We start from the raw sequence: 24,044 nt of genomic DNA, 5'->3' as shown, positions 1-24,044 counted from the left end.
GCCGCTTATGTAAAGTAGAATATCCGCTGACAGACGACGACGACTGGCGATCGTCGATCGGGCGACAGGCGACCGGCGACCCGAGCGACCCAAAGCCGACGAACGGAAGACGAGGTGCGAAAACAATAAAAAACGGACGGAACGGAAGTGAGCGCGAACGCGGACGCTGACGGAAGCGAACGGAGAACGGAGAATGAAGGTGACGGTTCCGTCGATAGCTCTGCGGCTTCCTCAACCGCACACCACACAAACACACACAATGCTTGCAGCTACCGGGCTTCAGCTTCTGCCCTGCCCTGCCCTGCCCTGCCCTGTGCCTTGCCTTTTGTGGCCTTTGCCAATTTGTCGAAATGCTTTTCCGCTTTTCCGGCTTGTTTGCTCTCGTCCGATTGTCTTGCGGCCCTATCCGTAATTGAATTTCGTTTCGAAGGAAATGACTAAACCAAAAATCTCTTTCACTCTCCTCAAGTGGTATGACTCGAGGGAGTTCCCCCTACTCCACAGCTCATCAAATGGAAAGAGAGTGGGGCTCTTCGATTGTGCAATTGAAACACTTCAGAGCAAACGGAAAGAACTTCAGGCTTCGTTCTCTCTCTCTTTTAATTAGTTCATTGGCTGCAGTCGCAGGGCGCGATATTTCCCACGAAACTCTGGATACGATGGATGCAGTGGTGTGGTGTGCTGGTGAGGGAGTAAACAAATGAAATGAATCAACAAAATATGTAAAGAGTTGCCAGAGCCACACACAATGGCTTTCGGCATGGAGGGGGGGAATGCCACTTGTTGTTGTATTGCTTGTTTGTTGTTTATTTGTTCTGTATCCGAATAGAAATGCTAAACATGTGGCCTGCATCAACATCAGAATGGACCCTCCATCAGAACAGGTTGAATCGAACCCTAAGACGGGTCTAATGCTCCACCGAAAGACCCCCATTACGACCCACGCTTATCAAGCGAATGGTAAGGTGACTCACCAGAGCGGATGCCATAAACTATTCCAAGCGACACCATTAGACTGCAGGTGGGAGAGGTGGGAGATCGTAGCCCCCCCCCTGGGGGAGAATAACCCATAAGGAATGCCTCCAACTATGGCAGAACTTCAGGCGGTCCACACAGCGGGCACAGCCATAATTGTGCTTCGTCTACGAATTTCATTATTTCGATTTCAATTCCAATTCAAAGCGGTTTCGTGCGGGGGTATCATGTAGAGCATGGCCCACCCATGAGGCACACATCTTGGCAACTTCCGCCCAGCGTTTGGAGGCAGCGAATTCAAGAGCACTTGATGTTGTTCCATGGATCGGATTTCTGCGTGTTCGTTTTGTTTTTTTTCGGTTCTGGTTCCCACTCCCACGCTCTGGAAACTCTCGGCTTTGGCCATGAGAGAGCAGAGGAAAAGCTGTGTGAAAAGTTTTTGTTTTTTTGAGGGAAATGCCGAGACGGCAAGACAAAACTGTCATTGCCAGCAGACCCACACACAAATAGAGATACAGAAATACACATGGTGAAGAGTGATACAGATAGATGGGAGGGAGAATGTTGTGCATAGAGAGTGTGGTCGGATTGCCACACACCAGCCAGAAGAAGTTCATGGGAACGAACTTTGCGGCCACTCAGCCGTAAGTCAAGTGTGAAGGAAGCGCAGAGAGGGCAGAGCCAGAGGCAGAGGCACAGGCACAAACGGCTCGTCCATGAGAATGGAATTACAACGTGGGCCCAGCGAGTGCAGCCCATCTAATAGAGTTCTGCTCCATTCCATGAATACGACAATTAAAGAGTTGCTTCCCTTCATTCATGAATCGCTTCTTGGGCAAACTGTAATCCTCCCTCACATTCCTGCTTCCTTCTTCCCCAATGCCAGTCCCAATCCCAAGCTGAATCCCAATTACTTACTTATGCAAGGCAACGCAAGTGTGTGGGCGTGTCATCACTTTCAATTTTGTGGCCAATTTGAGTGACACTTTCTGCCTGTTTGTCACGCCGCTTGCGTAGCCCCCAGACTCTGGCTACACGGGTGGGCAGGGAGGAGGATGGACAGGCAGCAGGCAGCAGGCTTGGATGCCAAGGAAGCCTAGAAGAAGCCACTTTGTGTCTGGTCGTTGTCTGCAACGGCGTCTGCCTCGCTTCCGTTTCCTGCGCATAAATTTTAATTTTAACCCCGCTCCTCCTGCAATCAAAATGCTATCAATTGAAGAAACCAGCGTGAAAAACAAAACCCTTTGCGAGTTGATTTCAATGTCTCTTTACCTTGACTTTCGAGCCAAAGTCAGGGCTATGTTGGCCAAGCCAAGCCATTTTTGCCATTTGGCCATTAACCAGTTTTGGCCGAAAGGAGAAAACAAAAGAAAAGTCGAGGCAACAGCCAAGTGCTTGCATGAGGCTTTTACTGGCTTTCCCAACCATGAAATTTGCAGAGGAAACAACAAAAACAAACGCGAGGAGGAATGTGAAGTGCAGCAATGTAAAGTGTGCTCGACAGGTGTTTACCCTGGAAGTCTGGCCATGCATTAGAGCTGTAGGTTCGCTGCTCCAGCAAACCGAATATACCCGCAGGAAGTCTAGGACTCTCACTGGTGCTCCTCTCTCCTCTCTCTCCCTCTCTTTCTCTGTGGCGCTGTCGCTCTACGAGTATGTTGCCCGGCAGTGGCCACACACACACACACGGACTGCCTTCAGCTGGCCAATCGAAACTAGTTTTTCAGGTTCGGCGCACGGCCAGCAACCATTCTCGGCTGATAACAACAATTGCATTGCTGTGGCAGCGACGTGGTGGCGCATGCGCACAAGCCTTGCGCATACTTTGGCTTCTTGGGAGCCCAGACCAGGCCGCACCGCACCCGTCTCGGGCGTTCGCTCTTGAGAAACATTTGCGGAATTTTAATTGCGCAAAAAACTGAGAAGCAGACTGCAATTGCAACTGATGCGAGTGGAGGAGGGAGGAGGGAGGACGACCCGGGCATGACGTTGAATGATGGTTTGCAGAGGGTAAGGAGGCATCAGGGAGCAGGCAGGAGCTGGCCGAGTGAGAAGTGAGAACATATCGCGTGATTGTGATAGATATAATGGCGATGGAGAGCAGAGCTGGGGAGAAGATCTTGGGCCACGATAGCATAACCATAACCATGATACGGGTACGGGGTACGTCTGCAATGCAATGCTTAACTCTAGCACATTCACCAGCCACGCCTTGGGATCGCTGATTGCGACGAGACCAAGATGATGATGATGATGATGAAGATGGCAAACAAAAAGCAACGGACCAAAGCAGCACATTCCAGGCAGAGTCAGGGGAGACTCTACGGAGAGTATATCTTACACGCTGCTCGAATTATAAGTCGTCGACATTTTGTACTTGCCACAGAGATACTAATGTACAGACACTCGTACTCCGCACACACATACACAGAAAAATGAGACAGCATAAATAAACCAAAGCGAAATAGAATAGACATTTGTATCTGCCACTCCCCACGGCCCCACGGCCCTCAGCCCGCCAGCCCCTTCCCCTTTTGGGTGGTGTAATTGAAGTTGCAGAAGAAAAAGCAAAACAGAATAAGAAAAGTATCTTGAGGTCTTCGCGTGGCCAGTGGAGCGCGAGGCATGGATGGCGGATGGCGGCATACGGAAGCCATAAGCTGCAAGAGATTTCTCTTTGGCCCCTGCTCGTGTTTGGGCACTTCTGCTGGCTGTTGAACCCGCCGCACCACTGGAGCGTGATCTGACCTGGCTCTGGATCTGAATCTGAATCTGAATCTGGAAATGGCTCCCATGCAGGCAGGCTGCCTGCGTCATCTCTGCGTCTGCGGACAAATCACTTGCCCCAAAACGTGTTCAAGGATGCGATCAATAATCAATAATCGCCTTGCGCAAAGTGGAGATGCGAAAACGAAGAGGAAACCGGCAAGAAATCGCCCAAAATTACAGGAAGCAAAAGCACTTGCCGAAATGACCGAAAATCATTCAATTACGCCCAGAAGCGGACGGGCGACAGCTGGCCCTGCATAAATAATGGGCGCGTCCTTCCCAATAACAATTACGCAACCAGGCCGGATAAAGCGGAATTCAATAAGGTCAACGGCAAAGACAGAGATTTATGAGAGGAAGCGAGGGCCCAGCAAGGGCACCGTGAATGAGGTCAATCCTCAAGGCGCTTGAATTACTCCCTCACCATCGACATTCAAATTCAACTTTGGCGGCAAGATCTGTGCATGGCTATTTTTCAGCACTGGCAATCGCAGGTGCTGCCAATCTGTTACTGTGATGGGCAGCACTTATTTAGAGATGGACGAGCCGGAACCTATCGGTTGCATACCGTATAGATGTATCGAATGTTCGTAATGCTCTTTTTTTTCTTGACCATTTTAGTTTTAACCTTATTTTGCAATCAATCCAATATAGATATGTCATGAAAATCGCACAATCTTATGGAGAACTGAATAACGATTTGATAACGAGCTGGTAATATTATACGGAAGATCAAAGTCATGGAAAATGGTTTTAGATATATGATATATTTTCAGTATACTTTGAAAATGAACGGGTATATTTGCGAGGGTCTGTCGGTATATTTTATCGATAAATCCGCGGTCACACTGAACAACACCCGTCAAGCCAATGTTCTTTGTGTATTTAAACTGTATAAACAGTTGAAAAAACAATAATTAATACTCCTACAGCTCCATCTAGAGGTTCGGCTAGCCAATGAGTATCAACTTGTATATACAAGTTCTGAACTCGACTCTGCAGACCATCGCAACCCAAGTGGAGGTATTCGCTGGCGTTGCTCTGAAAGCAGCCGTCAACGTTCGCGGGGAGCTGGGGAGTCTGACCGAAGACTGGCACTGGCAGAATAGCCTCATCGAGTTTACCGACCTGCAAGCCACGTTGCTGAAGGTACTGCTGGTGCTGCTGGCAGGAACGTGTGTCCTGATCGCCTGGTCCTGGTCCGTGTACGGTCAAGTCATCACCGAGAAATTTGTCAGGCCAAGTAGGGAACAAAGCCCCACAATATTCGAACATGCCGCTTTAATAGATACTCTACTTGGTTACGCTTAAGGTACGCTCAAGGAAATCGAAGAGCTTAAATTATCTGTTGCCAAATTGAAGTTGCCCAAGGAGCACTCACCCCGCATATAGACATGTCGAAGATCAAGAAGTTCTTTTCGAAGAAGAAGGAGGAGGCAGCGGCGTTTAAAGTAAGTTAATTCAATTCCTCTATGAACCCTTCTAACAGAAAGTGACTTCCTCTCCAGGTTAAGCTTATGGGCAACTCGATGGGTGAGGGCCACAAATTGAACACCCCCAAGCAGGAGGCACCGTCGAGCAGCAGCAACTCTCGGGGTCGTAAGTACGAGGCCTACGTTCCGCCCAAGCGCAACGAGCTGAGCAATGAAGCACGCGCTGCAGCGGCAGCCGCGCTCGCTCGCATCGACAAGAAGACTTCGCGGGAGTTCAACACCTCGCTGTCGGCAGTGAAGGCTCAGGCCAAGCGAGAGCTCGAGGCGGAGCGTCGGCAAAAGGAAGAGGCGTCTGCCACTGCAGAGGTGTCTGCATCAACAACGAGCACCTCATCCGGCGGGGACAACAGGAACCTGGCCTGCGAAGGTGTCTTCTTCCGCTGCCCGATGGTCAGCGATGAGATTCTACCGAAGAAGGACTGGAAGGTGAAGATCAAGGAGTTCCTGTACCAGCAGCTGGAGGAGGGTGATCGCGGTCTAACCGCCTGCCTGATCATCCACAATTGCAATGTGAAGGAGAAGGCCGACGATTGTATAGCCACACTTGTTCGGTATCTGGAAAATCTAATCACGAACCCGACCGATGAAAAGTTCTTGAAGATTCGCATGTCCAACAAGATCTTCAGCGAGAAGGTGCGCTATGTGGAGGGTGCATTGGATGTTTTGTATGCTGCTGGCTTCAGCGAGGTCCAAATCGACGACGAGCCCTTCCTCCTCTGGACCAGGGAACAGACTGAACAAGATCTTGACTTGCCCACCCTGGTTGACGCCCTGAAGAACTCCGAGTGCATTCCCCTGGAACTAGACCGCAACCTGAAAGTGCTGTTACCCTCGCAGGCACGGCGTGTGGTTCTACCCAATGATTTCTATCGACTCGCCCCGGAGGAGATCAAAAAGGAGCAGCAGCTGCGCACCGAAGCCATACAACAGGCCCAGATGTTGCGGACAAAGGCAATGCGGGAGCGGGAGGAGCAGCGCACTTTGCGCATGTACCGATACGCACTAATTAGGGTCAAGTTTCCCAATGGCCTCTTCATACAAGTGAGTCACTGACTTGATGATGAAATCGAGCGCAAGCCTAATGCAATCTCTTAAATCATCTTCATCTAGGGCACTTTCAATGTGTACGAGAAGATATCCGATATATTTGAATTTGTCCAATCTTGTCTGGCGGACGAGACACTGGAATTTAATCTGGTGGCCACCAGCGAGGGAAAGTTCGGTGAAGAAGACATGGATAAGACCCTATTCGACTGCAAGTGAGTACTAATTGGGTTGCACCACTTGCATGGTGAAATATCTTTGTGTTTTGCAGGATCATTCCTAATTCTCTGCTGCTGTTCTGCACTGAAGCATCCTCGTCCGATGGGAGTACCGGGGATGTCAACTACCTGAAGGAGGAGCTCTTCATGCTGGTTCAGGCCATGTAGGGAGGCCCGTCTTCCTTTGACTATTCATTGAGCGGCAGTGTTTGAGTTGTGCCCTGTAACTTATATAATTTATCAAGCTGTTGTTATATTTATTTATTCCAAAAATTCAAGGTTATTCAAAATCAAATACAAGCACACTTACACTTTCAAACTAACCGCGCATACAGGTCATTCCAACAGCTGTTTTTAGTATATTCGGCTTGGCAGTGTTTGTTGGTGCTTTTTCAGACACACGTGTGCGGGCACACTAAGTGCAAAAATAAACAACAAACCGCAACGTGTCATCAAGAGAAGAGGATGAGCCCATAACGCGTTTTAAAAAATACTGGAATATACCCCAAAATAAAGCAATCAAGGTGTGTGACCCAAACAGGGTGTCGATATTTTGATAACGTTCACACTAAGTGCAAAAAAAGTAAACAATACAACAAATTGCAGCTAACAAATAAAAATTAGCCAAAATATGGTAACAAATGAGCTTTAACAACAAATTGTGAACAAATAGATAGAGTGTACATATCTGCGAACCACTTGGTGCTATGAAAATGTAAGTAATTCTCTCTTAAATGCCCAAGTACAACGAACAACAAAAAGAGCGGGCCACGGTCATGCTCTTCTGCAATTGTTATTCTTCCCATTTGATAAATGTTTCAATGATTGTCCTAACGAGGAGAGCTTTTAGGTAGTGGTGTGGTAGCTGCTGTCAAGCAATAAATAATCTTTAAATAGCCACACAAGAGATCTGCTCCAGCTGGTTGCTTGCATTGCAATCCCGATCCCTCTGCAAACATGCGGTCTCCTCTGTTGGTGGTTGATGTGTTATGATGAGTGGCCTGTGCGGCATATTATATTGTAATTTACAGCTGTGGACATGCCCATTATCGAATTATTGGTCCCACATTTCGTGTGTGTATGTAATTTGTGCGGGATGAACTGCTAATTAGGCACTGCCCATCGCCCTCCGACGATGATGAAGGGCTGTCGCTATCACGGTCGTGCTACTGTTGAGCAAACCAGTTTCCACTGAACTCGGGATGTGGGTGGGAGCTACAGAGCACTCTCAGGGGTATGCATGGGCAAGAGCTGGCAGGAGTGGCAGGGGCAATGGGACTCCAAACCAACAAACAAACAGTCGAAATTTAATGAACCAATTTTGCAGTGCCATCAGAGCGGCATCAGAAACGGTAATCCACAGAACGGCCAGGAGGAGGATGCAGTAAAAGTAGGACTCGGAGGCGGCGGCGGTGGAGTGCACCATTACTAAGACCCAGCCAGAGGCTCTGGCAATTTGGTGTAAATCTCGCTTGATCTTGGGAAAAAGTAAATAGAAAAGCACCAAAATCAAAACTTAATGAATCCTTTGCTGATCTTCTGGGGCTCAGGCCCAGGCCCAGGGCTTAAATTAAAGCCAGCCGTCGCGCCAAATCGAAACTTGACTCGACACGCAGGTATCGAGTCTAGGAGGGTGCTGGCGGTGGAAGCAGGAGGCAGCATAGAGTCCCAACAGTCAAGCAAAGCCATCGCATAAATTGGCCTGCGCCGAGGCAAAAGATTTCATTGTTGCCCATTGCTTATTATGGCCCGGGATCGGATCTAGGCCTTCATTAAACGGCTGGGCCAGCAACTGTAGCTGTAGCTGTAGCTGTGGCCTAGGCCTGTGTTTGGGTCTGGGGTCGGACTCTGGTCCGGGGAGCGAGTGCGTGAGATATGCATTATTTATCTAGCGAAATTTTTCTCATTGCTTGGAAGCAACAACTTGCCTTTGGACGCGCTGGACTCAGCGGCCACTTCCTGGTTGCCTGCCAACAGCTGCATCATAGCCTCATCCATGATAGCGAAATTCCCAAAATGATACGAATAGTTTGTTTCTGTCGGATGGAAGAGAGAGGGAGAAATATTTGGGACATCCTCAGCCGCAGCCGTGGGTTGGAGGCTGTAACCTGCAACCTGCACGTGCCTGGCTCCGCTCAGCTCCGGGGCTGACCTGCTGTGGCCAGGGCCTGCCTGATTGAACGATTGAAAGATCATCACCCGCGAGAGAGCGAGACTGCGAGCAGGATAATGATGATGATGAGGTGCAAATTGCTGCTGCCATGAAATTGCAAATCAACTTTCTGACTCCCGATTGCATTTCATTCTAAATTGTTTACTCAGCCCAGCAGCCACATCTCAGGCTCAATCTTTTGGCTCCAGTAACAGTTTCAGCTTCAGCTTCAGCTCCAACAGCATTTGTAAAAATTGCAAATCGAATTTGCCAATTGCTGGGATGCCTCTCCGCCTGGCTGATTTGTTTCTGTGGTTGCCACGAACCAACCACACAACAGCAACAGCGACTCCAACTACAATTTCGAGCACGCCCTTTAACAAGCATTTAGCTTGGGCCGACAAGCTCGTGACCCGCTGCCTCGGTGCCAGCCCCAGTTCCAGTCCCAGTCCCAGTCTCAGTCGCAACACCAGAGCCAGAGCCTGAAAGAACCCTCCCAATCTGCTTGCAAGTTTATGACTGAGCTCGAAATTGAAGTTGAAATCGGTTAGCGGTGGGTTCCCTTTTCCATTTGTTTTTTATCGCTCCACGCAAGCGCCCTGCATTTACATATTTTTGCCTGCATTTGAACTCTGATCTGGTGACCAGGGGAAGCCGATCGGATCCGATCCCCAACGGGATCCGTAACATAAACAGCCCCCAAAACTAGCAGTGGAACCACAGTGACTGTCGTTGTGGAATCAGAGGCAGCTGTGCTGTGCTCCAAGCGGAAATACTTCCCCTGTGACGAGTAGAACAAACAAATAACTATAATTAAGGCTTTTTGCTTTAATTAACACTATTGAACTCGAGCAAAGGCTGGCAAAGGGAAGCAGCAAAAGGAAGTGCCTTTTAAAACACGAAGATAACATACTCTTTCTACACAAACGAAGATCTTTTGAGGGGGAAGGAGCTCTGTTTAGCCAAAGAACTGGTAATGGAACAGAAGTGGGGAGAAAATAAAAATTAACTCTAAAATCAATAAGGTTTCATACTTGCCAATCGCGTCCATGGTACCCTCCCTCACCAAGTGTATCATTATTTGCAATCCAATAAGAACTTCCGGTCCATTTGGCGAGTGTTTTATGAATGAAAATCTTGTCGCATCCCTCGGGAGCACTCGCTCCCCCATTCGCTCCAAGTCGCTGTCCATCGCTGGCGATCGTCACGCTCATTGCCAATTAGTGCAATCAACTGGTTGAAGCGATGGAAGCAGGGTGCTCAGGCCTCGGCCTAGACAATTGCTTTGGAAATCTTACAGAGTTCACAAAACATGATAAGATTAATTGAGTGCGTCTCCCTTCGATCCCGGAGCAGCCTTCTTAGAGGCATATGTGCCCAATGTCTTGAATATATTCCTTTAGATAGGATTTATCAATAAAAGTATGTAAAATATGTACATAAATATGTACAAAATGTATTTCGAAAGCCAAGTGGGGATTTAATAAACTATTTATCTATCGATTGGCTTACCCAATTTACATGTGTACCCCCTCAAACCCCCTGCCACTCTTTCCACACTGCCCACTCTCCCCTGACTCTCCACTTGAGATAACAGCGTGCAGTCAATTTGAAATACATTTTCAATTTGTCAAATTTTGGTAGCCGTTGCCAAGATAAATTAATTTCGGCATCGATTTGATCGCTTGTCTCTGGTCATTTTGCATGGACCATGGACCATGGTGTTCTCAGGGGGGCGCGCAGAAGTAGGCGAGGGACCATGTTAGCCACAAGCCAACATGGCTTTGCTCATTGTAAATGTGCTTTAATGACCACCGGTCAGCAAATCTCATTTTTTGTCGTCGCTTGGACGCCGAGAGACCGCATGCTGGCTCACACACATCCAACTACCAGAGAGAGATAGCTATTGAGTGTGCGATAGGGAGAGATTGTCGGACTTGGCAAACATCTCTTGTACCTGCAAACGTTCCTCGCCGCCCCCTGTGCACCTCCCAACTTATTTTCTGGCCAAAATAATGACCAGTGTCCACATGGTGCAAAATTAGACATATTTTCTTCTTACTTGGGGCCATCGCAGCAGCATCCCTCTGCTAACCCCACCCCATTACTCTCTTCTGTGTGTGGCTCCTTCGGTTCACCTTTTGCATTTTCAACACCAAAAAGTTTTACATTCGGATTTTCCGCAACTGCCGAGAAAAATGACATTACAAATTGGGGGACATTTGTCTAATTAAATCCCTGCCTGCTCCAATAACGAGAGCTTAGATTACAATCTCACAGCGGTGCGTAATGGCTTTTGTGCTTGTCCTGGAAAGGGGTGGAGTGGTGGGGTAACGGGTATCGGTGTGCTAGTAAGAGTTTTGCAATTTGTGGGAAATTGAGTTGGGATTGCGGCAGAGAGTTATAGTTTGTGGGGATTGCTCCATAAAACTATCTTAAAAACTGCAGAAAACTTTTAACAACTTCTGTGCCTAAGAAGTTCTTGCTGAAATTATCACATTCCATCAGTAAAATAACTCCAAAATAATTTCATCAATATTTTATACCAATTCAGAGATAGAACCCCTTAAAACTCGTTCAACCTTTTCCATTTGGAAAACCCTTTTGTCCCCCTTTTTGTATCCATTATTTCTGAAAGACACCGTCAAGTGTCCAGCATTTGAGTGGCACTCAAGATAGGGGCAAGCACGAGCTGCATTTGTTGTACATAAAACGCTGGCCACTGACCAATTAGAGGAGCAAGCGAGTCCAGCCAACGGAGATGCAACCCCAACGAGGCGACGGACTGACCACAAGCTGCAACAACACGCAGAGGCACGAGCAACAGAGGACCTGCATATAATAGAATTAAACCAAAATCAAATAATCGTCAGACGGCTTTCACTCAATTCCCCCCCAGTCGACTCACACTCCACTCCACTCAGATGGGTTTAACTCGACTCGGGCCGACTGCTTCACTCAACTGATAAGAACACGTGTTGCTTCATTTGCCATCTCGTTCGCGCCGCCGTTTGGCTGGGCCCCTGCGGGGACCCGAAAGAGTTGCCAGAGAATGCGGGCCCCAAAACAAAACTCAAAAGAGCCGAAACCGAAGTCGAAGCTAAAGTCAAAGCACGATGTGGCAACCACGACACGAGAGACCACATCGTCGTCGCATCGCTGCAGCGTCGCAACGGGGTCCAATTAGGTGGCCGGCAGCAAATCATGCGCTCTCTGTCTCGCCTCAACAGGCTGTCCTAAGGCCCTGGCGCTGGCGCTGCTCTCCTCTGTTTCGACTCTGACGACGCCCGTCCACTCGAATCTTCGACTTCGACTTGGACTCGGGCTCAGGCTCAGACCCCGTCGCAGTCCCAGTCTCAGTTTCATTCTCAAGTCCGGTTTTTCAGGGGAACGACGTAGAGCGCGTACCGCTTCGCGCTATTTTCAGTGGCAGTTTTTAGTGTGTTTCCCCCTTTAGACAAATATCTCTCGAGAGTGTATTTATGAGACAAAACAACAACAATAAGAAACCCAAAAATAAAGGAGAAATTAATAAACACAAAATTATTTCCACTTAGAAAACAAAAAGAGGAAAAATAGCCGTCGGCTAAGTGAAAATTGTGTGAGAAAATTAACAATTTAAGAAGAAATATCCACGTTAGATCCACGAATTCCAAGTGCAGTGAACGATTACGATTCAGTGTAAGTTCTTTAAAAGATAACACTTTCCCATAGAACAGCATCCCCCCATCACAGATTTACATAGTTCCCCTTCTCCATTTAGAAACTAAAATGAAAGTGAGTTGAGAGTATTGCCGCCCATTCTATGATCTGATTTCGAAAACATTCTCTCCTCTGTAGCGCGTCTTAAAAAATCATACCTCCTTATCGCACAGCCGAATGCTCGGAGATCGTTAAAATTTATGTGCTGCTTGAGGAACCGAATAGAACAGAACAGATCTGAACAGAGCAGAGCAGAACAGATCTGAGCTGCGCAGCGAGCTGATAAGCAAATGATTATTCCTCAGAAATATGCATCGGAAATCTATATTGTGCTGAATGTTGTGCTCCCCATTCAGCAGGGGAGGCAGCTATCGCTAGCTAGCTGGTAGCTACCCCTGGCCGGGGGCTTTCCCATCTTATCTGCTGCTATTGATTTTCAGATTTTCTTTCCCAAGTGCCTCGAAATTAATAACTTTTGTCGAAAGAGTTGGCAGAGAGCAGAGAGAGAGCGAGAGCGCTGGCACAGCGAAATCATGTTCGAGTGATTAAATTAATTAATGATATAGACACTGCGCAATAGTGTCCACGCAACCGAAGGCCGCAGAAGGAGGATCTACCGTCTGCGGTTGCGTCTGCCGCCTGTAGTCTGTGGGTCCTGCAGCGAGCAACGCCACATGATGCGGATCGGTGGATAGTTGCATCGGTAGATCGGTGGATCGGTGGATCGGTGGATTGGTGGAGAGGCAAGCAGATCGTTGTCTTAACTTGTCGTACACGATGTCTTATACGTGTAGCAACAATTTATTTCGCTGTCCAATGCATCGATCCAAACGAAATCGATGATCATGGCAGCACTTGGGTCTGCGTTTGGTTTTGGTCTCGGTCTGGCTCTTAGGTTCTTCTACTATCCTTGGCGATCAATCAAGCGCTGCTAGAAGATGATCAATATTAGCCGGTCTAAAAATAATATGAGCCCTGGACTATCTTTATCGTTGATTGAGAAAAGCTGCAAGGAGCAGTCGAGTTGATTGTGGCAGCTGAAATTTGAGATTCATTTAAAAAACTGATAAAAGCGAACTTTATTCGCCATTGTTTTGGTTTTTATATTCATCAAAATTGAATGTATATAATCATCTATAGTATATAAAAACTGATAATTCCTGTATACATACCGTAGTATGAGTCAGTGCTGACAGATTTTTCAGATCTATTTGGTTTCGTAGAGTCCCGGTGGTGTCTGAAAATCGCATTCGGTTTGCCTTTTTGGGTTGGTTACGATTTTACGACTTGTGTAATTAGTTTTTCTTTCGAAGATCTTTTATGGTGCTAACAGACGTCTATCCAACTCTCTCTTTGCACTATTTTATGTCCCAAAAACAAGAAGATGCCATTAAAAATTGGAGTAACTGTTGTCTTTTTTACCCACTAATATGTGTGTCCAAAGTGCTAATTGAAGGCAACTCCGCCGCTGACTCTGGCTCCAACTCTATGCGACGGCAACTCTCACAGCAGCCAGTCGGCCAGAGGCTGCTGCTGCCTCTTCATTCGAGTCAAGGGTTAAAGTTCTCTAAGTTTTGTGTGTGATTTTGTTAATAGTCAAGCAAAAGATGGTAATGGAGATGGAGATACAGATGAATCTACAGACGGGGCTGTGGCTGTGGCTGTGGTTGTGGTTGCTGCTGTTGCTGACTGACGACAAGTGCCTACACCTCTTTCGAGTAAACTGTCAAAGTGTAGACTCTGTTGCCCAACCATGTTTACAGCCTTCGATGTTGAATTAATTAAACTAACTCTGGGAGGGACTACCTCTGTTTCATAGGGGCCCCCAAATGACTGACAAGCAGCTGCCTGGGGGGAGAATGGTGTGGGAATGCACCTCAATTTGTCCAGCTTTGAAATTGGTCAGTGTAACCTGAGGACAATGACTTGGACCGGCTTTGCCACAAGCACAAGAAAAGGACATAATTGCTGCCATAGATTCTTGGCGGGAGTTGAAAGGTTGCAGCCACAGAAAAGACCTTCGCAGGGACTTGAGCCACAGAGGAGCCGAACCCTACGAAGGAGCCACACGATGTGTGTGTGTCGCTTGGAAATGCAATGTTCACTAATCTATTTCAATTCCATAGTCATCTCATTTGGCAAACATTTTAATTTCCTCCTGCAGCTCATGCAGCTCCAGTTGGGGGTCAGAGATGTTCTAAAGCTTCCGGGCGCTCGCCCATTCCCCATCTCCATCCACATTGTTCGTCTCTGTCTATTGATTGGAATATTCATTGAATAGTTTTTAAGCTGATTTATATGCTATTGTGGGAGCTTGTGTGTTTTGTGTGTGTGTGTGTGAGGCTGCTGTCCATTTAATAAATATTTAATTTCAACTCTGCCTGTCTGACTCCTGCTTCTGCTCCTGCTGCTGCTGCTCCTGCCACTGCAGATGGCTCTTAAATCCACACATAAAAGATTCAATCAACAGAAACGGGAAGTCAGGGGAGTCCGAGCAGCAGCCGAAGCTGGATGATGATGTTGCTGGTGCCTTCATTCAGGTATTAATAATAATAACGAACAGCGAATGGATTATTCTGAGCTGCTGAGACATCGTAATTTGCAAAATGTGCAATCGCTTCCTATAAATCAAGGCAAGAGACACAGAGGCAGGGAGGGAGAGAGAGAGGGCACATCCCTAGAGCCACAAGAGCTCGCTGCGGAAATCTATTCAGATCCCATCATGTAGTGGGAGGGGCGCTGAGCCTGCAAGCCCGAGCGCTGAATGCCAAAGTATATATATTTCACCTGGCCGAATCATAAAAGTTCTTTTGTCAGTCTCCATCGCCTTGTGCACCCAATAGAAAAACCCAAAAGAGAGCTGCAGCGACGTCAACTGCTATCAATCTCAGGTGAAATGGAGCTGCGTCCGTCCGCCAGCCATTAGATGATCCGAAACCCAGGCACAGTCACAGCATACCCTGCTCCAGCCAAGCCGTGCCATGCCATCCAATCCCAGGCCGTTGCAGGCCAGCCGCTCAAAGGAAAGCGCCCGTCGCAATAGATCGCACATTGCAGATAGAGGCGTGCCTGCCACTCCAACTCTACTGCATCGTGAAGAGTGCAGTACATAGCGAAGAAATGAATACACTATGGAAGATTGGATGCAGAATTTCGTGGGTAAATGACTCCTAGTGTGAAGTTCCTTATCTTAAAGATAGAAGAACTTGGGTACTGATTGAAGAGAACACCTTTCAGTAGTTAAAATCAGCAATCAAACATTGAGAACTCAGGCTCACAAGAAGTCCCATGATACCCCAACGATTGTAGGGCATACAAAAGGCAAAGCCAAACAATGCGCTGCAATTTCTGGCCACAAAGGATGAACGCAGCGCGTATGCGGAGCAGTGTGGAGTCGGATCGGAGTCGGCACCGAGTAGAGTCGCGGACAGAGCTGACTGGGAGCTGCGGTTGGAGCGACTGATGCTGGAGTCGCACATTCGGCGAGCGCCTTCAGCAGTTGTTATAAATTATAGTGCCGCATGCGGAATGAATGCCCAAGATCAAACCGGTGGGCACACACGCGCACGCGGGCGGGCGGGTGCTCGGATGGCAGGGCCGATTGGGCGGTTGGGCGGCTATAAAAACAAGCCTCCGCCCCCGCACGTAGCCAGTTCTGGTTGTGGCTCGTTGCCTGTTGCGCTGCCAGTGCCACAAAATATTTAACAGTGTACCGCTATAAAATTTGGTATTCCAAGACGGGACCAAGATGCCGCCACAGCCGCTGTCTTTGCTCTGGCGGTGCAGTGGTGCAGCGGTGCAGTGGTGCAGCGGTGCAGTGGTTGTGCTGCCATTACCATTACCACGTTGTAGGCATGTTGTAAATGCCAGCCGATTGCTGTGGACTTTTGTCGTTTCTTGCTGTTGTTTGTGGCAGTTGCTCTCGGCGTGTGTGTTTGTGTGTCTTTTGGCCATAAAAACAGAAATGAGCCCACAGAAAACATGGCGAATTGCGCTAGCAGAAATTCCCCACTGTCGGCGCATCAGACAGCCCCACCACAGCGGATAATTCTTGGCTCTAATTCTCGTGGAATGTGTGTTAAATGTACGCAAAATGTGTACTTAAATCATCCAGAATACAGCAAGAAAGTTCTAATAAAGATATTGCACTGACAAATATCCGCAATATCGACAGATTCGACATGCACGTTCATGCATGTTTACTCACATACACATACAGAAACAAATGACAGCAAGTTTCACAGAAATCAACAGCAGATAAAGGGTTAATTTTGCAGCTCGGAATAGTGGGCTCGTAAAAGTCAAACAAGTTTAACGCAGAGTAAGTCAGACATTGGATTCTTTTTTTTTTCGCAAATGCAAAGCCTCGCACGTTGACTGGCAGAGTTTATTTGATGAGCGAGAGGGCACAGGCAACTGGAGGCGAAACTGCAGCACAGCCCACGCGGTGCCGGAGGAGAGGACAAACAAAGTGCCGCAGTTGTCAAGCGGCGCAGAGGCACCGTAAACAGAAACAACTACTCGTACTCGTACTACTACAGAAAGAGACCCGTCTCCTTCTCCTTCTCTTTCTCCTTCTCTTGCTTTGGCTCTGGCTCTGTGCTATGCTAATTACTGGACATGACGGCAGCGCAACGATTTTGGAATCGCAGGCAGGCCCCAATCCCATCCCATCCATGTGAACAAAAGGCGCAAACGTTTACGCACACTCCGAGTCGCAGTCGCAGTACCGTCTCGCATTTGCATTTGCATAAGCAGCCATAAAAAACGAAATAGGGAAAAACGAGCAACCGGAGGAGGAGGTAGTCGGAGGCAACTTAGCAGATACTACACGACAGCCGAACAGCCAAACCGCCGATCCGGGAACTCTGTTATGTACGACTCAGTGAGAATTCCCCCCTACTTAGGAGTCTTGTCTCTTTGGTGTGAAGAGAAATTTCCTATTTGGTGGAATCTTTGAAATATTGGTATGTGAAACTAAAGGAACGTTAAATAGTTCATATACATGTTCTGACTGTTGTAACTGCTAACCCTGTGATATGGGAACCAATCAGAAATCATTGAGGAAACATCTTATCTCGCTTTTATCCTCAGAGTTCTTTTCTTCATACACTTTCTGATACTCCGTCAAATGATTGACAGCAAAGTGGTTCCAGTTATTTCTCTGAAAATCTAATTGAATGCGGCGATGACAGTACGTGTATAATGAAGCCCACTATATGGGAGCCGGCATCATTAATCATTAACTGGATGAAATGGAATTATGCGAAGAAAGAAGCGGAGAAGTGGCAGCAGAATGGAATTGCTGATTTGAAAACATCGAACCGCAGGGAGCACGACGAGCAGCAATTCTAATTAGAGCTATTCAACGGCTCTCCCAACTTCAGACTGCTGGATGAAGTACACTGGCATCTTCCGCTGAATGGAGTGGAGTCTGGTCTAGACCCAGAAAAAAGTAATACAACACGACAAAACATGGGCACAAAAATGTCAACTTCCATTCGGTTTGTTTCTTTTGGCTGATTTTGGCATCCCAAAACGTTGTAACCGCCAGAGAGGAACACGAATCTGAGCGGGGACCACGGTCTAGAGCTCCATCCCTCTGTCGATGTAAACTTTCGTTTTTCGCTGTGACCATTTTTGGGGACACCGAGAAGGGGGTGATGTGATGGCCCACAGACTCACGATATTTGCGTGCCAGAGCGAAATTGTGTGGAAGTCAATTGGCAGTCACGTTCAGTTGCCCTGGACCTGGACCTGGTCCACAGTCAAACTTCCTCTCCATTCGGGCCAAATTAAATTGTCAGTGCAGTGCAGGAGAAGCCATTGGCAATGACTGTGGCTTCGGCTGTGGTTGTAGCTGTAGCTGCAGGAAGAATTCGATTCATAGAGTTATCTTTCGATTAACAAACGATTGAAATTAATTTTCCAATATTTCCGCATCCCCCCGTCGACATTTTATGGCCATGAAATGTGTGGAAGACAATGACAACTGCAACAACTGCCACAATTGTAGTCACAATTGCAGACACAGCAGCAGCAGCAGCGGCAGCCACAGCCACTGACAGCAACAACAGCAACTGGAGGAGGACCAAGCGAAAATCACGAACCCGGAAGAGGGCTTTAACGTCGAAGGAGGCTTCAGTTTTACCCAGATCCAACTGTCTCCCGCTCCCTGTACCTTCTCTGTGTCACATGTTGCCGTTGTTGCTGTTGCTGTTGCTGGCTGCTTGTTGCTGTTGCTGTTGCCGTTTGCCGGGGCTTTACTGCCAGCAATTTCTTCATTTGGGCCGCCCACCGAAGCCGAAATTTCTGCTGAAGATCAGCACAGAACCGGTCGTCATTGTTGCTGTTATCATACCCTTATAAAGGGTGTTTTATCTCTGGCCAAGAGCTTTGCGCGGAACCTTTCAGAACTAGATTGCGAGAGATTGGCTCTTTGGCCAACAAAATGAGGAGTTGGCTGCTAAAATTGTACAGAAACTTGACCACTATTGCCAGTTTAATTGCTGAAAGATGTCTTGGATCCCTTTGCAGTATCGAATTCTCTATTAAAATCCTTTCAAATTATACCAAAATCGCTTCCTACATCACGTGGAAAGAGCATTCAAAGCTTTGGCTTGTACAATCTTGACTTCATTTCTTGTTTTCGTGCTGAAATTTGTTCGCGCTTGTTGACAATTGTGTCGTGTAAGGGCTGCCCTCGACGGCCAGAAGAATTTGAAATGTGCAGCAAGCGTGTTGCAGCCAGAAATGGACTGCAAACCGAAACGGCGGAGACAAAGACCGCGGACATGGACACTTTAGAGTCGAGTGCCAACGGCAGCCAAACGATGGACTCCAGGGTGTAAATTACATTACAAGGAGAGCGAGCCGAGAGGCCGAGGCGAGTTTCTTTGACTGCAAGTGTCCGTCTCTGTCCGTTCAAAGTGGAAGCTGCTGCAGCCAGTTGCTGCCGTTGCCAAAGCACTGTTGCACTCGTCAAAATTGCCATCAATCATTCTGCCGCTGCCGCTGCCGCTGCTGCTGTTGTGCCTGTTGCTGGCTTCAAGAATGCCGGACAAGTAGAAAAGTGGAACCTGTTTGGCCAGGCACTGGCTATCAGTGTTAAGTCTACAAGATCATTTTCCCTACAAACCCATAATTTGTGATTGTTACACGGCTCGTAGCAAACCGAACCAAACCGAACCGTAACGAGGTCCGAAACCCAGTCGTTCTCTTAATAGACTCGTCGCCAGCCTAATGAATTGAAACGTTTCTGATGGCCTTGTTGGCCACGTCCACGTCGCCGGCTGCCATCGATCACTGTGGAGACTGCACTTTGGTTCTGTTCTCTTCCCTCGGCAATACATTTATTTATTCTCTTCGCTGACAGACCGCAGGAATAAGCACCTCCAGTCAATCAGGTTTTTGGGCCTATCAATTGGAGGGAATCTCGCACGAAGTGACTGACTGACTGGCAAGACCGCCCGTAAAGCCAGCGTCAACGAATAGTTTTAAGTCTTTTGATTAGTAATCAGTAGGGAAACTCGGTCATCCGCAGCTTCACCTATATACTAGTCTTTATATAGTGATCTCCTTTGAGATCCGCTGACTCCACAAACCATTTATAGTCTCGTTCTCCTTTGGCTCCGGTTCGTGGAGATGTCTTTGGCTGTGCCTGTGCCTATGCCTTTGCCTGCGCCTATCGCCAACTGTCATCATTTTCAAATTATTTCTCGTTGAATATCTAATCAAGATTCATGCATGATCGCGGCTAAATTGCTTCCAGGCAAGACCAAGACACATAGACGGCCGCAGCATAACAATTGCCAGAGACGCGGACCCTGAACCTGGTCTGGTCCTGGCTTTATATTTTGTTTTGGTTTTAGTTCTGGTCCAGGGCCTTGGCAGTTCAGCATCCACCAGCGAACGTGCAGCGCATTTGTGCAGAGGAGGCGCTCGCTTCTCCAGCGTTTTTGGTTGTTTGATTTTTCCACCAACTTTTCCATTGTTTTCCGCCCCGAGCAGGTTAATAGTGTTGTTTGCTGGCTGGGGATATAAAAAGCCTTTTTGGGCTAGCAGTAAGCCAACGACGAATTCTGCATCTGAAATTAGCTCTGACAATTGTTTGAGACAGCTTTTCGCCCATGTAATCGCTTATGTCTCTCGTCTGTTGTTGATTCAGTCATACTCGTACCCCTGCTCGTACTCGTACTCGTATATGGGCATACTTGAACTTTAGCTTGACTTTATTTTTCTTAATTGAAACTAGCCAGTGTCTGTAGGTAAATAATTCAATTACACACGAGGCACTGACTCAGCTCGAGTCAGATGCGCCTTTTCCATGCACCATTCCATGCCATACCCAATGCAGTTGCACCACAGGGTGCTTCTCTCTGGCTGTCCAAGTATTATTAAATTATATGAAATTCGTTGTTCATTTGGTGGTTAATTCGCTGTCGTTGCCACTTAATTGTTATTAACTTGTGTGTGACATCTGTGACTTCTGCCAACGCCGCTCCACAACGTGTTTGTGCCTCAATTGACGCCCATGTGGGGTGCTGAGGCTGATGCCATATCACTCGTAAATTGATGACCCAAAATGGCCTTCTAATTGTTTTATTAGATTTCCACAGGCCACGAGTCGCTCGCTGTTTTATGCCTGCTGCAATCCCTTTTTGGGGCAACGCCTCTGCCTCGGCCGAAGAACCAATTTCAGGCAGTCCATTGTTGCGCTCGCCAGCAGGAAGGGAAGAGGAAATCGAATCAGCAGATATACAAACACTCAGCCGCAGGGCCCCAGACTTTTGACATTTTTATTTGTGTGCCAGAGAACTTGTAAAATTTACGAGCCAACGGCGGGAGGAAGGAAGGCGATCGAGGAAGGATTGCAGTTACCAGTAACCATATTTTTTAGCACCACCGCATGAAATTATTATCAAACATGCAAATCTTCTCCTCCTGCGCTGGGCATCGTGTGGTTGCGGGCATCGTAAATTGATTTTTATGCTGCTTCTGTTGTAGCCCCTGCCTACTCGCCACTCCCTGATAGTTGTAGGAGTCAGTCCGTTCTTTCTTCCCATTGGGCTCTAAGTCAAAATATTCAGTTTCACATCATTTCATTCTACACTCTGTTCTGCCTTCCGTTTCAGTCGCCTGCTACTTGTCTTGTTGAAGACAAACGCCACGCCGCTACGTAATTGAAATTGAAGCCCGACAAAAGCTCGGGAGGAACAGGAGAGAGAGAGAGACAGCTAAGCCAGAATGGTTCTAGTGCTGAATGGCGTGCTGCAGGATGATTGCCCGATGGACACCAACAGCCTGTTCCTGCAGCATCCCGTCTACAGAGATTATGCCCAGCAGTTGCACTCGATACAGGCCAAGTCCGTGGGACCCGTGGGTCTGCTCTATGTCGGGCAGCGGGAGCTGGCCGCCTCTGCCCCGCACGACAAGAACGTCAACATCATTGGCGCCGACGATGCCACCACCTGTATTATTGTTGTCGTGAGGCACTCTGGTATGTGGCACCCATAAATTGGCTTCGTTTGGCTCGTTAACCCTGCTTACCTTGTCATCTGGCCCTTACGCATCTCTTTCCCTTGCAGGATCTGGGGCCGTGGCTTTGGCCCACTTTGATGGAAGCGGTGTGGACGAGGCTGTCTGCACCATGGTCTCTCGGGTGCAAGAGCTGGCACTGGGCTATCCCGAAGGACGCATCGAGTTGCAGTTGATTGGTGGCTATCGAGACTCAAAGGGCTACGGCGAGGATGTTTTCTATAGCATTATGCGTGAGTGTGAGTGGCAGCGGCAGGTGGCAGGCTCTAATGGAAATCTCCTTCCAGAATCATTCCACAATCATCACCTCGAGATCGATTTGACGCAGGCCTGTGTGGGCGAGCTGAACACCATGCTGCGCGGCGAGATCAACTGCCCCATCATATATGGTGTGGGTGTGAACATCAAGACTGGTGAGATCTTTCCGGCCAGCTTCCCAGACCGAGGCCCCGACCGTGAGCTGCGCGATGCTCGCATCTTCATGGGTGCGCAGTCGGTAAGCGATTCAAATCGAAATGCGAATCCCCACGCAGTTGTCACCTGACCAACGCAACACTCTTCACTCTCTGGCATTTCAGGTTCTGGATGTGTACGACTCCACGCTGGGAATGCTGCGCATTGGGCCCTTCAACTATGATCCGCTGCGCGGCGCCGACTTGTGGCTATCGCAGACGGATGAGTTTCTGCTGCAGCATTTGTCCTCCAGCCCCGATGTGGAGCCGCCACATTTTGCGCCCCAGGTGCGTGCTTGCGTGTGTTGTGTCCCCCCGCTGGGAGTGAGTCGATCTAATTGCTTTGCTCGTTTCAGACGCGTGCCACCATCAAATTCATACAGGAGAACCAGTTTCCCGCTGTCACCGTCTTCAGGGACAATAGGCCGCGCTACTTTCGGCGCGATGACGCCACGGGGTGCTGGGCTCTGGTTAGATATTAAAGCTTAATTTAGTGTTTAGTTGTTACACAAGTAAATAGTTGAAGCGCGTCATGGACAGTTGTCGCAGATGTCGAATGTATAAAATTGGTGCATGTGTTTAATCGTCGTTACCATTTTGCAGTGCTGCCACCCCACCACCTGCTACACCTGCTACCCTTCGCATATAATTTCCACCTAATTGTGGCTGCTGCGCTTACTTTTGTTTGAATTTAAACGTTGAGTTAATTGTATTTGGCTGTAATTGTAACCGATATAGATAATCCATGCAGCATCACCCAATTATTTATGGCTCAATTAGAGTAGCAATTGCGATGAATGGAGTGCCGACATTGCTTGTTGTATCTCAAATAATCTCTCTCTTCAATTAGATTCAAGAGTGAGTTCGGATGTGAGGACCCTTTGGGACGCGCCTTAGAAATGGATCTGAACGTAAAAACGAACAATTAATAAATGATAATGTGTGCTGCATATGCTGCAATTATCACATCTTATTAATATCTAAAAGAGATTCTTAGCAAAATATATACACAACATATGTAAACAAAACAATTTCAAATGCAATCATTTTTAGTTGTAACTGTAAACTGTAATCAAAAGTGTACGAAATATAGAAATGGCTTGGCTATACATACATAAACTACGAAAGTGAATGATTGGTTTTAATTGAACAAATTGGAATTAAAGCTGGGAAAATTGATAGCTTTCCCGAATTCGAATGCAAACTGCATACGCATATTTTGAAAATGATGAAATAGAGAATATACATTCGGTTTATTGCTGATGGTAAAACGTAATATTGATAAATACGGGCATATCAATGATCAATCGGATAAAATTATAGTTTGAGTGGCACGAGTCTTAATTTGCTATCAATATCAGACGGAATATCAAAATCGAGAAAAATGGGTTGAGAATTTTCGTTACATTCATTTAATACCCTTGAATGGAAGGATAGCCTCGAATTGAGGATTTATTGTAAATTTCAGGCTCAAATCAATGAAAAACCAAGTGAATTTGTGTTGGCGGGCCATCTCAACGAAATGTTGCAGATTATAGATTTTGAGAATGAATTAATATCAATTATGTAAGTATAAATCCATAGAAAATATATAAAACGGCTACAAAAATGTCCGTCTAAGAATGGGTCGTTATATATGTTTAAAATCAGCGGGGAAAATGGAATTTTGTGTAACAATGTATAATTGAAAGATGTATTTATA

At 47.3% G+C, this 24,044-nt stretch overlaps 3 protein-coding genes across 4 annotated transcripts; all 3 read left to right on the top strand.

The window, feature by feature from the left end:
* The first annotated feature begins 4,600 nt into the window (after window positions 1–4,600).
* LOC117592599 lies at window positions 4,601–5,195 on the top strand. The gene is made up of 2 exons (XM_034286485.1): window positions 4,601–4,987; window positions 5,057–5,195. The coding sequence occupies exons 1-2, from the start codon at window positions 4,702–4,704 to the stop codon at window positions 5,134–5,136; spliced, it is 366 nt and encodes a 121-aa protein (XP_034142376.1). The 5' UTR covers window positions 4,601–4,701; the 3' UTR covers window positions 5,137–5,195.
* Window positions 5,057–6,833, top strand: LOC117592570 (UBX domain-containing protein 6). Its single transcript, XM_034286457.1, has 4 exons — window positions 5,057–5,195; window positions 5,253–6,278; window positions 6,348–6,496; window positions 6,553–6,833. Exons 1-4 carry the CDS (start codon window positions 5,139–5,141, stop codon window positions 6,665–6,667), a joined length of 1,347 nt encoding a protein of 448 aa, XP_034142348.1. The 5' UTR covers window positions 5,057–5,138; the 3' UTR covers window positions 6,668–6,833.
* Window positions 6,834–7,070: 237 nt separating this feature from the next.
* Window positions 7,071–23,464, top strand: LOC117592579 (protein N-terminal asparagine amidohydrolase). Of its 2 annotated transcripts, XM_034286475.1 has the most exons (7): window positions 11,929–12,332; window positions 21,488–21,852; window positions 21,941–22,123; window positions 22,178–22,386; window positions 22,469–22,630; window positions 22,699–22,812; window positions 23,193–23,464. In XM_034286475.1, exons 2-7 carry the CDS (start codon window positions 21,600–21,602, stop codon window positions 23,202–23,204), a joined length of 933 nt encoding a protein of 310 aa, XP_034142366.1. In that variant the 5' UTR covers window positions 11,929–12,332; window positions 21,488–21,599; the 3' UTR covers window positions 23,205–23,464. The 2 variants fall into 2 exon arrangements, with proteins under 2 accessions (XP_034142360.1, XP_034142366.1); XM_034286469.1 differs by lacking the exons at window positions 11,929–12,332; window positions 23,193–23,464 and adding an exon at window positions 7,071–7,214 and having other exon boundaries at window positions 22,699–22,887.
* Window positions 23,465–24,044: the final 580 nt, after the last annotated feature.

Source organism: Drosophila guanche, unplaced genomic scaffold (assembly GCF_900245975.1).
Source record: "Drosophila guanche unplaced genomic scaffold, DGUA_6, whole genome shotgun sequence".
NCBI classification, from domain to species: Eukaryota; Metazoa; Arthropoda; class Insecta; order Diptera; family Drosophilidae; genus Drosophila; species Drosophila guanche.
The sequence above is the reverse complement of the archived record's forward strand: the minus strand, read 5'-3'. Positions and strand labels throughout refer to the sequence as shown.

Bases quoted from the DNA above. Each gene is read 5' to 3' on its own strand.
- LOC117592579 (XM_034286475.1), top strand. From the start codon at position 21,600: ATGGTTCTAGTGCTGAATGGCGTGCTGCAGGATGATTGCCCGATGGAC. The intron at 22,387-22,468 runs GTAAGCGATTCA...CTGGCATTTCAG, and splicing joins TCTTCATGGGTGCGCAGTCG to GTTCTGGATGTGTACGACTC. The intron at 22,631-22,698 runs GTGCGTGCTTGC...TGCTCGTTTCAG, and splicing joins CGCCACATTTTGCGCCCCAG to ACGCGTGCCACCATCAAATT.
- LOC117592599 (XM_034286485.1), top strand. From the start codon at position 4,702: ATGAGTATCAACTTGTATATACAAGTTCTGAACTCGACTCTGCAGACC. The intron at 4,988-5,056 runs GTAGGGAACAAA...GTTACGCTTAAG, and splicing joins CGAGAAATTTGTCAGGCCAA to GTACGCTCAAGGAAATCGAA.
- LOC117592570 (XM_034286457.1), top strand. From the start codon at position 5,139: ATGTCGAAGATCAAGAAGTTCTTTTCGAAGAAGAAGGAGGAGGCAGCG. The intron at 6,279-6,347 runs GTGAGTCACTGA...ATCTTCATCTAG, and splicing joins CCAATGGCCTCTTCATACAA to GGCACTTTCAATGTGTACGA. The intron at 6,497-6,552 runs GTGAGTACTAAT...TGTGTTTTGCAG, and splicing joins AAGACCCTATTCGACTGCAA to GATCATTCCTAATTCTCTGC.